This window comes from Ipomoea triloba, chromosome 10 (assembly GCF_003576645.1).
Source record: "Ipomoea triloba cultivar NCNSP0323 chromosome 10, ASM357664v1".
NCBI lineage: Eukaryota > Viridiplantae > Streptophyta > Magnoliopsida > Solanales > Convolvulaceae > Ipomoea > Ipomoea triloba.
In genome coordinates, this window is record NC_044925.1 from 18,136,129 (window position 1) to 18,154,108 (window position 17,980).

General features: G+C 35.2%; 2 protein-coding genes across 4 annotated transcripts; one reads left to right on the top strand and one right to left on the bottom strand.

Annotated features, from left to right (window-relative positions):
• Window positions 1–1,166: 1,166 nt before the first annotated feature.
• Window positions 1,167–9,359, top strand: LOC116031596 (ATP-dependent DNA helicase Q-like SIM). 3 transcript variants are annotated; one of them, XM_031273832.1, is made up of 16 exons: window positions 1,167–1,277; window positions 1,899–2,487; window positions 2,607–2,826; window positions 2,912–3,022; window positions 3,459–3,648; window positions 3,872–4,217; window positions 4,908–5,131; window positions 5,628–5,684; window positions 5,942–6,022; window positions 6,359–6,422; window positions 6,644–6,743; window positions 6,824–6,907; window positions 7,166–7,253; window positions 7,372–7,491; window positions 8,215–8,307; window positions 8,859–9,359. In XM_031273832.1, the coding sequence occupies exons 2-16, from the start codon at window positions 1,914–1,916 to the stop codon at window positions 9,168–9,170; spliced, it is 2,664 nt and encodes an 887-aa protein (XP_031129692.1). In that variant the 5' UTR covers window positions 1,167–1,277; window positions 1,899–1,913; the 3' UTR covers window positions 9,171–9,359. The 3 variants fall into 3 exon arrangements, with proteins under 3 accessions (XP_031129692.1, XP_031129694.1, XP_031129693.1); XM_031273834.1 differs by having other exon boundaries at window positions 1,899–2,003; window positions 2,627–2,826; XM_031273833.1 differs by lacking the exon at window positions 1,167–1,277 and having other exon boundaries at window positions 1,899–2,003; window positions 2,138–2,487.
• A 7,978-nt stretch (window positions 9,360–17,337) lies between these two features.
• LOC116033243 lies at window positions 17,338–17,775 on the bottom strand. Its single transcript, XM_031275999.1, has one exon. The coding sequence runs from the start codon at window positions 17,773–17,775 to the stop codon at window positions 17,338–17,340; it is 438 nt and encodes a 145-aa protein (XP_031131859.1).
• Window positions 17,776–17,980: the final 205 nt, after the last annotated feature.

A 17,980-nucleotide genomic window follows, 5' to 3' on the forward strand; every position in this document is an offset into this window, starting at 1 on the left:
TGTACACTATTGAAATATTAACCCTGTAGGTTACAAATGGGTGTTTGTATGAAAGAGAAACAAAAACGATGAGGTTAGTGTGATATAAAGTGAGTTTGTAGTCTAAGGGTTTACGTAGAGACCTAGAATTGATTTTAATCAAATATACTCTCCCATAATAGACGTCATTAAGTTTCCCTACATAATTGACAGAATAATAAATTTAAATATGCAGCTGATGAAATTCATGATCGTATAATTATGGATCATTAGACACTAATGTTTATTTAGCAAAATCCTTTATGGGCTTGTAATTCTCGGAATGAAAGAAAATAAATATCGCAAACATGTTTGTTATTGAAGTACAAAGATTTTACATAACTTTAAGTAGCAAGCAATTGATTGAATAAATTCCTCGTGAAGTAGGAAAAATGTAGAAATGAATATGTACCATTATGTGCTTATTAAAGAGTTGTTAATGTAATTATTTATTTAGGATGCGTTTGGTTCACACATGGGAATCGAAATCGGAATGGGTATCAAATACTTGGTAATGATAATGGGTTTTAGTGAAAGTATTTAGCATGTTTGGTAGTTGGGTGGAATGAGAATGATTATTAATAGTTGAGGAAGAAAGGAAGAAGGGAGATGAAACCCTTATTTAATAAGGGAATGGGTTTTGTCATTAATGGGGTATTTCAAACCCATAGTAGCATTCACAAAACCTATCAACCAAACACAAGCAATCACTTTCATACCCATTCCTTATGCCTAAACCCACCAACCAAACACACCCTTATTATCTCAATCTTGGCTGATGGTATGAACATCATTGAGATACATAAAGACCTTAATGATATTAGCTCGTGTTTAAAGACGGAGTTTGAAATGAAAGACTTGAAAATACAAGGTAATGTAGTCCTAATTTCGTCAATTAACACTTCGAAGATCAAATTGACGAAATTTTTAAAATGAGAAAATCACCATTTTAGTTTCTTAAAAGATTTTAGTTGACGAAATTTTAAACAATTTGATGATCAAATTAGTTAAAATTGAAACTAAAATGATAATTTTTCCATTAATTAATTGTAAATAATTGAAGAATTAAAAATGCTTTCACTCTCGTTTATGAAATAACGACGCCGTTTCTATCTCGCGTTTAAACTCCTCTCCTGATCCCAATTAGGCGGGGCGAGACAGTCTTCTTGGCGCGGAGCCTCGGACACTGAGAATGCGAGGGTTTAAAGTTCTTCGATTCTAGGGTTCACTCTCTCCCCAATTCCTATTGTTTCCACAAGGTAATCAATAATCCTCTTTCAAATTTTCCTCGTAAATTGTAGTTCCGTAAATGAATGTTCATCAAATACATAAATTATGTTTAGTTATTATTTTCCTTAAATTATCATTTTAAAAATTCCCCCTATTCTCCGAAAATGAATTGCTATTGTATGCATAACAAATTTCGGTCTGATTGCTTGAATTTCATTGTCTCTGGGTTATGTCTAACCATATAAAAATTTCAGCCGATTCTTTGGGTATTGTTGTTTTTTCTAGCTTGCTGACAGCTATACATTGTTTGAAAAATTGTGTAATTTTCTTTTAGTGTTATATTCCAGTTTTACTGGCAATACTGAGTTGGTAAATTCAGATTTTGGGCTATCATTTTTGGACATGTAAACAAATACGGAGTATTTAATTTAGGGGATGGGGGAGGTGGGATTGGAACCCAGGCTTAATGACTGGAAAGGGGAGTAGCTTACCATTAAACTAAACCCAAAATCTTCCAGAGAGATAAATTACTTGTTCTTGTGTTGGTATTATGAAATTTCCTGCCGTGTTCCAATTTCCAAATTAGTCTAGATTTGGTGTCTTGGTAACTTTTTGCACTAAATTTGTGTTTATACCTGTGCCCTGAGCAGGTTTGTTCCTGGAACATGGCTTCTGACCAGGTTATTGCTGAATTGGTTGGAATGGGGTTTGAATTCTCTGATATTACAGATGCTGTAAAAGCAGTTGGTCCATCAGTAAGTAATGCAATTGAGTATATATTGGATGGTTCACATAGAAATAAGGGCACATCAACTAGTAGTACATGTGTTGCCCCCAACACCAATTCTAGGCAGAAAAGAGCCTCTAATGCCTTGCATGCTTTTGATAGAATGAGGCAGTCAAATATAAAAGAAAGCCTGAAATCAGCTTGCAAGCCCATAAAAAGAAAGTACAATGATGAACCTGTATCACTCTGTGAATCAGAGGCATTGCAGAGGACTCTAGAAGGTCCTACTGAGCTTCTTCCTGTGATGGATAGTGATATGTGCAATGCACATGAAACATCTGTACCATCGAATTGCAAAGATGAAGAGGTCTTTGGCCAAGATTGGGAAAAGAAGGTCAAGACTTTGTTGGTCAAGCACTTTGGGTTTTCGTCCTTGAAAAGTTTTCAGAAGCAATCTCTGGAAGCTTGGTTAAATCACAGAGACTGCCTTGTGCTTGCAGCAACTGGATCTGGTACCTGTCATTCCCTTTTCTAATTTGAGCAATTTTAGCATCTGATTTAAATAAGTAGCTTCTGCATCTGCTTTCAAAAAAAGTAGCTTCTGCATCTTGAAATAATGACCTTTCCACAGGGAAATCTTTGTGTTTTCAGATTCCAGCATTGCTCACTGGTGAGGTTGTCATTGTTATTTCACCATTGATAAGCTTGATGCATGACCAATGCTTGAAGCTAGCAAAACATGGAATATCAGCTTGCTTTCTTGGATCTGGCCAAATTGATCGAAGTGTTGAAAAGAAAGCAATGAATGGTTTGTATAGCATTATATATGTATGCCCAGAGACAATTTTAAGGTAACGGGCATGCCAATGTTCTGATATTCATATTTACAATACTTACAAGCTTTTTGAAAGTTATAATGTTTTGCATTTCTTGCAGACTAATAAAGCCACTCCAAAACCTTGCTGAAAGCCGTGGAATAGCTTTATTTGCGATTGATGAAGTTCATTGTGTTTCTAAGTGGGGCCATGACTTTCGGCCGGATTATAGGTATATATTTCATTTTCAACAATTCGACCTTTTTTTTAATTTTATTTTTATAAACCTTATTTAGCTTTTTTTGTCTCTTTCTGTAAAATTTCATAAGCCTGTGGTAAAACTTTGTCTTTGTTGTAAAATTTAGACTATTACAGGTTTCTTAAAATAGCAAGTATTCATATTTGTAATTGATGCAATTGTATAATGTGCACATGGTGCATGCACTAGGTTGGGCTAACAAAAACAATCTTACTCTATATTGACTTTTCTGTGCGGTTGTGTATACTATATATATGTAGTATATGTGTGAATTCATTTTTCATGCAAAATTTCTTTGAAATCTTTAACAAAGTGCAAAAAAAAAAAAAAAAAAAAAAACCAAAGAAGTGTTACTCCTTTCTTGTTGTTAATGAATAATTATAAATTTTGAATATTTCATGCATTTCAGGCAATTGTCTATTCTGAGGGAAAACTTTCGAGTTGACACTTTGAAGTCCTTGAAGTTTGATGTACCACTAATGGCATTGACTGCTACTGCTACTAATTGTGTTCGTGAAGACATTCTTAAGTCATTAAAAATGTCAAATGAAACCCAGATTGTTTGCACTTCATTTTTCCGGCCAAACCTTCGATTCTCTGTAAGTTCTTTAGTTCACTCCCTATCTGTTTGTTTCTTTGTCTATTCTTACATTTCTGTTTACTTTATAGTTTACTTGGTAATACGTTTATAGGATGCAGTTGAAGCATTAAATTGTACTTATTATTATTGTTGTTGTTGATGATGTTATGTCATAGCTTTAATGCAAGTTCATGATTATTTCTGTGGAGCATTAACTGTTTTTTTTTCTCCCCCATTTGCAGGTAAAGCATTCTAGAACATCGTCCTTGGCATCCTATCAGAAGGACTTTCAAGAAATAATAAGTACTTACTCAACAATGAAAAAGTTTAGAAAAAATAATTTAATCTCTCCAGATCTGGATGATGTCACTGCGATCTCTAGTAGCACTTCAGATTGCAGCATTCCTGAACTTGAAGCATTGCTTGAGAATGATGTAGACGACATTAATGATGATGCTTTCTCTGAAAATGATGATGAAATAGGTCTTCCCATGAGACATTCCTTGCCTGCTTCAAAGGAAAGAGAATTATCAGTTGAATTTCTAGAAGATGAAAGTGATCTTTTCCAAGATGTCGATGATTTAGATGGTAAAATCTGACCTCTAAGTACTTCTTTCTAAGAACTGAATTCATGATAATCTGAATCCAAGATACTCAATTAAAATATAAGATTTGACTGTATTTCTCAGAGCACTTTTCTAAGTTGAATAACAAATCCCTTAATCCTCACCTAAATGAGGTGCAAAGCTTTGAAAAACACTCCCTCTATTCCAAACAAATTATCTAATTTCACTTCTCCTGTCTCAACACAATCTGTGACCAACATTTTATTGTATTTGTTTAAAATTTTGAGTTCTGATTCTTGAGACAGGTAGTACTTATTATGCTATTTGACTATTTCTTAATATTAATTCTTTTTTTTTTTTCTTAATATGAAACTCAGGGGTGCCAAAACTTATTAAAACTTTAGTCTAATTGACAAAAAAAAAAAGTAAATAGGACAGTTAATGTGAGATCAAAGGAATATTGTGTTAAAAATAATTCTTCTGGCAATTGCCAACAATTTGTTTGGAGAAATAGGGAGGAAACTGATCCTATTTTCCTAACTATTAAATCCTTTGAGCTAATTTGTGAAACATAAATCTTTCCTACTTTTTCAGTAAGCCACTTCTGGCTCTAAAGAGCTCTTAAGGCTACGCATCCCTTTTAGATACGAAAGCTAAGGTTTCAATTGTGAATAAATTCATAAAATACATAATTTATTTTATATTGCTGCAGTTTCTTGTGGCGAGTTTCATGGACAGCCAATCAAGGACTTCTGTGCTTCTGTACCACTCAGAACTGTTGATCTACCCAGTAAACCAGAAGAGAGACTAAAGCTACAGCATGAACCCTTGGAATATGGACCAACAATAATATATGTTCCCACTAGGAAAGAAACATTGAGCATAGCAAAGTTTCTATCGAAGTTTGGGGTAAAGGCTGCTGCTTATAATGCAAAGGTATTTCGTATGCATGCAATCATTTGAGATGTAAGAAGGTTGTGTTTGGTGTACTGGGCAAGTACTTCTTGTTGGTACATCATAGGTTTAAGCCCTAAAAACAACCTCTTTGAAAATAAAGGTATTCTTGCAGTATCCTCCTTCCCGAGACCCTGCATGATGCATGAGCTATTCACTTTTCTTATAAGAATTCTGTTTGAGGATTTTCCATACCCTGCAAGGCTTTATTTTATGATCAAAATTCTGCATGGTGCATAGTATCCTAGGCTGGAGGATGCACAAACCCCTTAAATTGGATTAAAATATATAAGTAGTTTTGAGGAAGGTGAATATGTTTTAATCATGATAGTTGAATTTCGAAGGCTAGAATTGTACATCTTATCATCTGTAAAGTCTTTTCTAGACCAATATAGACTGACAAAGAAGGTTGTTCTTTTGAAATAGATGTTTTGGTAGTCAAAGTGTAACAGTTTTGGTTCCCTTTTCTCTTTTACAGTTGCCAAAATCACATTTAAGACAGGTGCACAAGGAATTTCATGAAGACTACTTGCAGGTAATGGTTCTATTATGTTTGAGATGATGGAAGCTGAGCATTTTGCATTGGTATTTGAGGGTAGCATAGGAAGGGTTTTCTGATGCTTCTTGTCCAGTACTCCAATCTGTTTCTTTTGGACCGTATTTTACATGTTGCATTTTAAGTCTTGATTACACAGCTGCATCTACCTTAATTATACAACTGTTATATTTGGATATTAATTTACTCACTTTACTATTGCATTGAGATAAGAACACTTTTCTCTTTGGTACCAGGTTGTTGTTGCAACAATAGCCTTTGGGATGGGAATAGACAAGTCAAATGTTCGTAGGATCATTCATTATGGTTGGCCGCAGGTATATTTCACAACTTTCATGTAATGACTAATGACTCGTGATAGATTTCCTTATAACCCCTACACTTCTATTTATTTATTTTAATTTCTTGGAAAACTTATCGTGTCTCTACTTTTGCCACCTTTTGCTTCTATAGCAGTGCAAGTGATTTTAAATATTATTCTCATTCCTCAATCCTGTAATGGAGCTCATTTATTTTTCTTTTAAATGTTTTAAATGGTAGACTTCTATCTGATTTCATGCACATCATAATCTTCTATTTCTATGTTTTCTAAGAAACAATTTCAATTTGACTTAGTGCTACTTCATCATCCTAAATTATCATCTTGTCTATAGAGTTTGGAGGCATATTATCAAGAGGCTGGACGAGCTGGACGTGATGGAAAGTTGGCAGATTGTGGTCTGTTCATTATTATCATAATCTTGATACATAAACATCTTATTTGAAAGAGAAGGAAGACAAGTGTTAGAACCTGAGTGTTCTGTTTTCACAGCAATATAGTGATACATTTTTATTAATAGTTATATTCTATGCACCCTATATTATCCAGAAGTCATATCCAGCCAGCATAGGTTAGATAGTGGATGTATACTGAGGGTATTTGTTTGCTATTTGAACAGTTTTATATGCCAACCTATCAAGAATACCAACACTTTTACCAAGTAAAAGAAGTGAAGAGCAGACAAGACAAGCATATAAGATGCTATCAGATTGCTTCAGGTTTACATTTGAATCGATGTGCTGCTTTCAGCAGTGGTTTGATTTCTCATCTCATAATTTTATTTGATTGTTCTGTACAGATATGGAATGCAAAATTCTCAATGTCGGGCCAAAATGCTTGTGGAGTACTTTGGCGAGAAGTTTGGCTTGCAGAAGTGTCTCTTGTATGTCATTAAATTGCAACTATCATGCTTTACCACTTTGCTTGTGTACTGGATATGCTGGATCCTTCAACATCCTTTTATTTATTTATTATTATTATTATTATTATTATTATTTATTTTGTTGGGTGGTGGTGGGGTAGTGGTGTTGCCGGTGGGTTTGACTATCAGCTTGTTGACATGGATTATTTCATGGTTTTCAATCTCTCATTTAATGCCGTTTTCCTTCTGACATATCTTAATCATCCTTCTTGCTTGCAGGTGTGATGTCTGCATTAATGGACCTCCTGAATTGCAGAATCTAAAGGCCGAGGCTGCAATTCTCATGCAAATTGTTTATGCTCATTATGTGAGTACCGCTTACACCTTTTCCCCTTCTTTTAGTTGTGTTATGTTCACATCTTGGTTTCTACCAAATAGGTAGTACTCCTAGGACTTCAGTTTTTATTAGATCTATAATGTCTCAGGGTCAAAGCAGTTGTGCAGACATCTCGTATGATGGTGATATCATACGCCACAATGGAAAAAGAAGTAAACTTTATGAAAAGCCAAATATCAGGGAGATTGTCAGTAGAATAAGGGAACAGGTAATTTGTTTAATTGATTATCTCCCTTCATGATGCTTCAACTGAAAATTTCGTTGATAATTGTCATTATTTATAATAGGAATGCCAAACACTTGGGAATCTTTCTCTAGTACATGGAATGAAAAGTTAATACTCCCTCCACATCATATTTTTTTATATGCCACAGTTTCTTTCAAGATAAATGTAATTTTATAATTTGTATAATTTATTAGGTATATCCTCAATGAAATAGTTGTCATAGTAACCCTCTAATAATCTTTTCAACTTTAATTCTGTTTCATGAAATTGGATGTAGGCATTAAAAATTTCCTGCAGTTTCATTCCATAATACGTGTTTGTCTATTAATAGACATTTAGGTGTCTCTTGTAACTATTGTGAATTTCTATTATATGACATTTACCTCACACACGGGTGGGTCCTTAAATGGTCAACTCAATTGGAAAATCCTGGCTCTAGCTTCACATACACTTGGCCACTTGGGCTAAGGCGGTGCAGGCTCTATTGAACTTGTACCAGTTTGGTCTACCACTTTGCATTTGGGATTCTTTTTTAATTTTCTTTTCATTTTTAAATGTGGAGTAGTAAAAGATTTCTACCATGAAATTCTAGTTCAACAAGATTGCGTAGACAACCATGAGTTTGTACACCTAGGTCTAGTTGGTTGGATACATGGTGATAATGGGTCAGGAAAATGCATATGATTTTTATTTATTTTTATGTAGCATCAAGAATTTACCACAAGTGAAGTGTTATGGTGGCGAGGTCTTGCCAGAATTTTAGAAGCAAAAGGATTTATAAGGGAGAGCGATGGCAAGGTAAGACTTAGATTAATACCTACCTATTCCTATATTAAACAGCAATGCAACTGTTTTTGTTTTGGCCATGAACTTATCTCTAGTGAAGAGTTCCGAGTGCAGTTCCAAGTGTCCCCCCAAACACACTCGTCTTTGTCCAATGCTCAAGTCTTTATTGTGTCATTTTTGTTTATGGTTAAGAGTCCCACATTGATAAAATAAGGGAGCATATATGAGTTTATAACTTTATAAGGCTATAGGTTGACTAGCTGATTTTTTGGATTCAATCTTTTAGTGGTGTTTGGCTCATGTGCATTATAGTCTCAACTCTGGCCCAATCTTAGATTATACGGAGTACATGGTATAAAAGTGGGTATTGGTGGCATCCAATCCAGAGCTTTTCTTTCAGTTCAAAATGGCCTTTTAGTGTGGTTTGGCTAATGTGCACTATAACCCAGTTGAGTGACTCTGCCCCAATCTTAAATTATAACATTTATATTCAAAACCTCATTTCAAACAATTATTTATGATGTTTGTGTGATTAACAATTTGGTTGGCTATGAACATTGCAGAATCATGTGCAGATAAGATGCCCAGAACTAACGGAACTGGGAAGACGATTTCTGAGGTGTGACTCAGGAGAAGAAGCATTTAATGTATATCCTGAAGCAGATATGCTACTATCGACAGCCACAGCAAAGGGCAAGTCATATTCTAGCTTTGCAGAATGGGGAAAAGGTTGGGCTGATCCGGAGATCAGGCGCCAGCGTTTGCAAAGAAAGCGGTCTTGGAAATCACCCAAGAAAAGAAAATCACATAAACCATTGCCCAGTACGAATACCGTTCGAGGAAGGTTAACCGCAAAGCTCTCTGCAAAGAAATGACACCAATTCTTTCAGTATATTACAGCGATTTGTCTTCAAGATTGATCACAAGTGTAATAGAATAAAATAGATTGGATCAACATCAATTAACAATGGGACATTATTTTTAGGGGTTTTATTTAATGGTATATAAAATTTTAGACTAAAGTGCCCTTCCGCACCATGAATCAAAACTGATTCTTCATGCCACACCATGACCTTTTATAACTGTTGTTTTGATTTACAAGCCATTCAATTTTTTTGGTCTAGAATTTTTTTACAGGTTTTTCTGTTTTCTTGATGACATGGTGCAAGTATTACTTGTGATCAATCCATAGATACCGATACAAAATAAAAAGGCACTCAACACAAGGGCATGCTCGAGCATCATTCAAAAACTCCTTATCAATCTTGACTTGTTTCAATAAGAAAAAACAATTCAACCGATTCGATTGACTACTGTGTAACAAATATGTAACAACAAAATCTAGCGGTAATAGATTTACTTCACGCTAAAGGCTTTCAATTTTAGATTTATACAGTATACAACAAAAAAAGACTTGAAGGAAAATGAATGGGGTAAAAGTTTTATTTGAATTCTTTGAAAATTTGAATATCAATTTTTTATTGACGAGCTACAACAATTGCACAACGAGCTACAACAATTGCACCTATTATCTGATGTGGAGCTTTTTTTTTTTTTTTTTTTTCAATTCCTCCTAAATTGAAGTTTTCGGAAAGTATTGAGTTGTTTCTTAATTAATCAAAAATTCAATTCCTAGTTGTTCTACTACTCCGTCTCACCTATGTTGAAACCTACGTTGCGGACTGCTCCGGACACTCACCTCCGCCTCGTCGTCGACCACCACCTCTACACTATCCCCAACCTCCACCGACCTCTCTTCCATCGTCGGCCTTCGATTCCTCACCCTTTGACACTCAATCAGATTATGCCCAAACCTCCACCGCACAAATTGCACCACCCTATCATCAATTTCTATTTGGTTTCTCGCCAAGACTGCCATATACAATCCTGTTCCTCTGTGAATTTAACCAAAATATTGCGAGCATCTAGCACTCTAATGTGAGCCACACCACCAATCACGAACATCTTCTTGAACTTAGCCTAATTTCATCAATCGACGGCCTGTCCTGTGATAACTAATAAGACACAACCCAAAGAATGCAGTTCAATACAGATCTAAAAAGCAATCATAAAAAAACCAAGAATGCATTAAAATATATAAAGTAATATTACCTTTTTACTTTTCACTCTAATTTTTTTTAAAATAAACATGTGAAAGAGTTTTACGTTTTAAGAATACACTTATCATTTTCTAATTACATACAGAAAAGTAAAGAGCAAAACATTAAAATCACCATAGCTCTAATAGTTGCATCTAGATTTGTCAATACGTGCCAACGGGGTGGGCCGCTAGTGGCCTGGCGAGCTAGCCTTTTTTTTTTTTTTTGTATTTTTATTTTTTTGTAAAAATACATTGTTGATAAGATTCAATCCCTAGACATACTAGAATAACAAGATACTTGTTACCAACGAAGCTACCCCGACATTATATATATATATATATATATATATATATATATATATATATATATATATATATATATATATATATATATATATATAGATAGAGAGAGAGAGAGAGAGGGGATGGCCAAAGACTTTGTGGTCTAGTGGCACCCGGTGTCCCGGTTTACACCCCACATGGATAATGGGAGTGGGTTCGAGCCTCAGTGGAGGCAACTGTTACTCTTTGTGCTTCAGTAGGTTGAGAAAGTAGGATGGTGTTCAGGTCCTTACCCCTGCAAACAAATCACTGCACCTGGGTGCGCTTGTAAGTGAAGGTAGGTGCACACGCATAGAGAGGATGGCGTTCAGGTCCTTACGGGCCGCTCACTTTTGTAAGTGAAAATAGGTGCATGGTGAAAATGTGTACACGCATAGAGAGGATGGCGTTCAGGTCCTTACGGGCCGCTCAGGAGAGAACTGTGGACGAATCACAGCACCAGGTGCAACCAGGTGCACGAATGTTAACAAGGGTAAAATGTATTACAAGTGCAAATAAATTGTACACTAAGCATCAATACTGAATGCACCTAATGTTATTTCTATTTTATCCAACGATTACTGATGCGGAATTGGAGCTGCTATTTCGTCATTGTCAATCGCTAGTTCATCCACGGAGAGTGATGCATTTTTTTTCTCGCTTTTTTTTAGTATATGCAATATAGTGTTGTGGATTGTGCAACGTATTTCGATTTCATTTCTTCTCAGTGTTGTGGGTTGTGCAACATATTTCAATTTCAAATCTTCTTGTGTTTAGGTATTGAACCCCTTGTAATGGAGCATGCGTTACGAGTGGTAAGATTGCGTATTCGCTTGTGTTGGTTGTGCAACCCATTGTTGCATGTGAGTTGCACTGTGCACCCTTTTTTTTGTGGGTTCTGCAACATATTTTTGGGATAGTTTATGTGCTCCTCATTTACTGATTTGCCCTTAGTTAGTTATTAAGTTGTGCATGCGCCATTGAATTTTTGGGATTCCAGCTGTAAATTTGGGAGCCACATTTGGCCATTGATCTTGTAAAATCTATAGTCCATATCAATCCACAATTCTCACATGGAGTTGGTTCTCATAGGAGCCAACACACACACACACACACACACACACACACACACACACATATATATATATATGAGAAAAATGTAATACTTTTACTTTATATATATATATTTAGGTAGAAGTTTGTTTTTTTTTTTTTTTTTTTGAATAAGAGTATATTCAATTTAGAGTTTTGGAGGGTTGAACTTCTAAATATCATAGTGCGCAAGGTTCACTTTAAGAGTTTTATCTATATCGTTATTCATGCGAGGATACATCCAGTTTCACAATAGAACCATTCAATTTATATAACGTTTCCCAAACTTTACAACTAGAACTCTAACAACTAAAATGTGACTTTCAAAAGTTCAACATGGTATAATCTTGAATGGTTGAGAATTTAATTATTTAAAAAGTAAGATTTAATCTATCAATTAATCTATTAACATATTAATGACAAAAAATTTAATAAATATTATGTTATTTATTTTATAAAAAAATGGAAATTAAGTTATTGTACATGACCCTTTTTCTTTGAACCACTAAAGATGAGTAAGGTCTAATGTAGTGGTGTACAATTGTGTATGATTGCATGAAAATTTTTACTTTTTTTTTTGGCATGTATTTAAGCATTCTCATCAACCTCAAATGGCATTCTCATCAACCGCATTGGTAGCTCAATTGATCACATGGATGTAAAGTTTGGGAACAATGATCTGAAATTGAGTCTTACTAGGGCCTCTGTATTCAGCTGTGTAAACCAATAGTAATTAACCTTCATGACATACCCTATGAGTAAGAGGAAACCCTAATAATTCCAATGTTCCAAGCTCATTATAGTCCATTATACTGTCAAGCTATTTTTCACATTCATATATATACCTGTACTTTGCATTCGTGACTCTATTAGTAATTCTAGAAGTGAGAAATTGTGATTCTAAGCAACAAATACCATTTTGAAAAATTACTTCCATACTAATTATTAGGCACACTAACAATCAAAAGCTGGACTAACATAATTTGCAGTAACCCAATGAGGCATTGGCATATTTAATTTGGTAACTCTTTCAACTTGAGACTAACTACTTAATATGGCAAACTGTTAAGACAGTTGTTGGAAGATGAACATCATGAATTAAAAGAATGTTTCAGTTTGCCAAGCCATCCTTTGGGACCATCAGGATTTGTTCGGTACTTTGGTTAAGGTGTTGAAACGTCACCATCGTAGTTATGAGGTTTTTTTTTTTTTTTTTTTTTTTTTAAATTTAAGAAAACGAAGAATATAATTAGATAAGCTCCGATCGAAGATAAAACATTACAAATGATATGTGGCGGGTTTAAAAACCACTCCGAGCAATCCGACATTGAAACAGACTACCTAATAAGTGTGTGGTTTGTGGATCGCTTAACAAATGACAAACTAACATTAGTAAACAAACTCATCAAGCTTTTAATATCATTTAATACTAAGTGAAAGGAAGAATCACCCCTGGAAGAGTTGAAACCTTGCACAACTTGGAGTGAGTCCATCTGTCTCAATAAGCACATTGTCAAAGTTGTGGAAATTGAGCCTCTAATTGCTACTGCCTCCGCCTCTCTGGAGTTATAGATATCCAGCCATTGGGATCCTCTTGCTGCCACAAAATGACCTTAGCTTGATCGTTCCTGAGGACGCACCCAAATCCCATGCGGGGCTCCTCAGTGGCTGCATCAACATTTAATTTCATGAATCTTGGTTAGTTGGGGGTTAATGCTTTGTAGTTATGAGTTTCTAGAATGTAGTTAAAGCTATATAATTAAAGAATGTATTCCGTTTCAAATAAAAGTTTAATCTAATAGTTGGATTTTATATATATATATATATATATATATATATATATATATATATATATTATATGCTCAATACTTTTTGAGTGGTTTGTAGTTTTTAAAAAATAAAATAAAAAATCGGGTGACATGCACCTTGCATTAGTTTGGCTGTAATATCAAATTAAATGATACGGAGTATATTATGTCTCAACTAAAAGTCTAAATTGATGGTTAGATGTATTTTTATATTTTATACATTATATGCTCAACATATATATATGTTGATTCTTGTGCATTGTCTAGTAGGTCTAGCTATGAACTCATGCCATCCAACAGCAATCCTAAATGTGGTACATTAGGTGGAGATGAGATGATATATGTTGTGCATGTATTTACAGAAGGATTATCGGATATGGTGATTCCCTTCTTTGTGTGTTGCCTTTGCTAGGGGCATTTCACCCAACATTATATTATGGTTAGCTATTCACATCTTTTTTGGCATGTTTGAAATTGTCATACATCTATCCATGACGTTGAAGTTAGGTATTTTGGTTACAAGGTCTTCATTCAAACAACTGACAAATCATATCCAAAGTCTTTTCTGGTTTCTTCACACCATCAAGAAGATGGTGATATGAATATAATGTCCACTTAGATATTAATTAGATGGGGTAATATCCCACTGCACTGTTCAAAACAAATTATATCATATTGGACCAAAGTCCACGTTACATCATGGTATCATGTTTATAAAATTAATACTAGGTTCATTAAAAATGAGGTAGATAAATCTTGTGTAAAACTATCTCTGGTGAAATGTGTAATTAATACTTTTAAATTAAAATGTAATATATATATATATATATATATATATATATATATATATATATATATTGGAATAAGGGTCAAATAGACCCTCAAAGTATATTGATTTGTGCAATATAATTAGGTCCTTCAACTTCAAAAAGTTCCAGTTAGGCCCTCAAACTTGTTAATTTGGAGCAATCAAACCCTCTAACCTATTTGTGACCTGTAATTGCAGATCAACTAAAGTTCCGGCAAACTCCGGTGAACCTCCGGCGAACATCTGACTAAATTTCGACAAATGAAGTCAAAATATCATCATCGGCGACGTTGCGTTCTGTTGGAGATGGCAACCAAACTGGTCTCCATCTCCAATCGACTGGAGATGGCGGCCATCTCCAACAATTATCCCTTTTCGAGAGTTTATTACCGAAATGGTCCCTTGACTATTGTGAAATTACCAATTTGGTCCTCGACAATTTTTCTTACCCAATTAAGTCCTCAACTTTGAAAAATTTAACCATTTTAGTCCTCAGTTTATTTTATCGTTTGATATGTTGGGAAACAATTCTCGAAAGACCCAAGAAAATGGACGAAAAGGAAAATCCTCTAAAACAAAATTACAAGAAATTCCAGGAATTTAAACCTACAACAAGGGTCAGATAAACATGGAGTACAAGGGACGGTGAAGAACGGACTTTGGGGTAGTTGTAAGTATGAGTCGAGTTGCCTCTGTCCTTAAAACCTTATTTACCGCCTCCCGGGGTGCTGGAGCATTGCGGTCTAGGTTTCCCAGGATAAAACGTACTACGATCCGCCGTTTGAGCACACAAACGAGTTTCGAGGTGCAAAACCAGATTTTCGCAAGTGTGTACGGCTTCACGCAAAATGCTACTGCTCCCCTGGAAATATATAGGAGATTAAGGAATAAATATCATCATAAACATGGCATTCAATTCTGGGAATGGAACCTTCGTAGCAGGTGCCGGCGCACACGAGTTCAAGCCTTTCAAACTCATTTTTGGGATTTGATTTGCACCGCCCCCCCTGCGCGCAAGAGAGAGCCTCTATGCCATACAAGTCAATTAGCTTAAAAAAGCCTCTTGTATATATAGTGGGTGAAATCCCCTTCCCAAACCGATGTGGGACAAAGGCTTTCCTTAAAGCTTTTCCCACATTTTTCCATCTAAATGGGTCTACTTTGAGAACCAATTTCTCATTCACCCATTATCCATTTTGAGCGTATAATATATCGATCTCTTCGTCTCGCTACGAAGAATTCGAATCCACTTTGACCCGACCCAAATCGGATGTGGACCCTACATATATTTATACCACAAAATGACCACTTAAAATGCCATTTATTGCCATTTTTTCCAACATGATATCTGTTAAATCGGGACCAAATTAGTAAAGTCATTATAGTCAAGGGACCATTTCAGTCAAAAATTAATTACCAAAATGGTCACTTGACCATAGCAAAATTACCAATTTGATCCCGATTTAACGGATGTTTAACACCAAAATAAACGGAGGACCAAATTGGTTAAAATTTTCAAAGTCGAAGACTTAATTGGGCAAGAAAAATTATTGAGGACTAAATTGATAATTTTGCAATAGTCGAGGGACCATTTCGGTAATAAACTCCCCTTTTTATAATAAACCTATAAAAAAGTATTACATGTCTTACACAAGATTCATTAAAGAAAAATGTGTGTTCATAAAAATGACTCCATTTGATTAATTAATCATTACTTAAATAAATATTTTTTATTTCTTTTTATATAAATAAAATCAATGTATAAAAAACATGTTAAAAAATGTTCGTTGAAATCTTTTAAATTAAACCTATATTGATATTTTTTAACATATTATTTTAATAATTGTGTGATGAACTTGCATAGTTAATTACTTCATGAACCTGCAATAGTTAATTACTATGCAGTAGTGATTTAATGAAGCTACAATAGTTATTACTATGCTGCAGTAATTTAACGAATCTATAATAGTGACTTTATGAACTTATAATAATAATTTAATGAAGCTACAATAGTGACTTTACTAACTTGCAGTAATGATTTTATGAACTTGAAGTAATGACTTTATGAATATGTAGTAGTTCCACGTCGTTGTTATAAAGAATTTTCTATATGGACATTATGGCTATTCATGGCAATAAAGTTTGTGACAGTTATCATATTGATTACATTCTTTTTAACAGCTGTATTATATATATTGTATACATACATTTTTTGGTATAGCCCAGGGTTTCCACCGTCGGACACAGTGACTAATCCCCTCGCTGGATTGTATTGTATACATACATTGACTGAATAAAAGGTTGAGATTTTTCCTTGATTCATGTTCTCTATACTTTTCATCTTTCTTCACGATATTATCACTTTCTCAACTTGATCGTTTAGGAGTTAACAGACCAACGAAAGCAACAATCTACGTACAACAATAGTAACTTAATAAACATGTAATAATGATGTAATGAACCTATAATGACTTTATGAATCTACCGTAATGATTTTACGAACTAGCAGTAGTGACTTTATGAACGTGTACATTTATTTAAAAAATTTGAAAAAAATATAAATATTGGTGTTATAAATTTGAGTTCAAATTTCTTTTAGAGAGATGGGTTAGGATTTTTCAGGTTGCTAAGTATTGTTGGTTCAATAGACCAACCACTAGACTTCTGTACAACGATTAAGCTCTTTTAGCCTATTTTTTTATATCAGACAGGAGGGGGGGGGGACCCCAGTGGAACCGCCTCTTAAGCTGGTTCCATCACTCTGCGCAAATTCACTACATGCGCAAGGTCGTCGAGGTAAGCTTCCTCGCTCACGAGGGGGCAAATATCACTATCTTCCTCGCGAGGCGGTCGGCCACTCTATTCTGTTCACGGTAGATCGCTCGAAAAGAAATCTTCCAGTCTCTACTTTTTCACCGTTTGACCTCTTCAATACATTGACGGATGGGTCTTCGACCATCCAAGTCATCTTGAATCCACTGGACAACTTGACTAGCGTCCGATTGAACCTCTAAGTCACAAATGCCTTTCTTCCATGCCCAATCTAAGCATTCAACAATGGCTCTTGCTTCAACAATGGTAGGGTCTTCATAACATGTTCTGCACATGATGCCCCCAATCCACTCTCCCTTGTCATTCCTGATGACACCACCGATTCCAGCCTTCTGAGTCCCATACTTCACGTTGCCATCAACGTTTAGTGTGAAACAGTGGTCCGTAGATGCCCTCCATCTAAGCCAAATTGTTCTGCTCCTTCCTACTGTAGTGTTACTGTCCTCGGGTCGAGTAGAGGCTTTGCTAATCTCATGATCAGCTTCCTTGATCCAATTTATCTTATGCTGCACAGTCATTTCTTTATCATTAAAGATTTTGTCACAACGCCATCTCCAAATCCACTAGACAATAATGGCGAATCGGTTAGGCCACATGGTATCACCCCGCTCCCCATGCTCGTTGGTTATGTTGTCTATCATCCAGTCCTTAAACTGTAAGCTTCTCCAGCGTCTTCGTCTTGTCGCACATGCAAATGCCCTCCAGAGCTCGGCGGCTTTCTCG

What these genes read in the sequence shown, in the direction of transcription:
- LOC116031596 (XM_031273832.1), top strand. Translation starts at nt 1,914, where the DNA reads ATGGCTTCTGACCAGGTTATTGCTGAATTGGTTGGAATGGGGTTTGAA. An exon ending in TGCCCAGAGACAATTTTAAG is followed by an intron (nt 2,827 to 2,911) that starts GTAACGGGCATG and finishes CATTTCTTGCAG; the next exon opens with ACTAATAAAGCCACTCCAAA. An exon ending in TCAGTAGAATAAGGGAACAG is followed by an intron (nt 7,492 to 8,214) that starts GTAATTTGTTTA and finishes ATTTTTATGTAG; the next exon opens with CATCAAGAATTTACCACAAG.
- LOC116033243 (XM_031275999.1), bottom strand. Translation starts at nt 17,775, where the DNA reads ATGACTGTGCAGCATAAGATAAATTGGATCAAGGAAGCTGATCATGAG.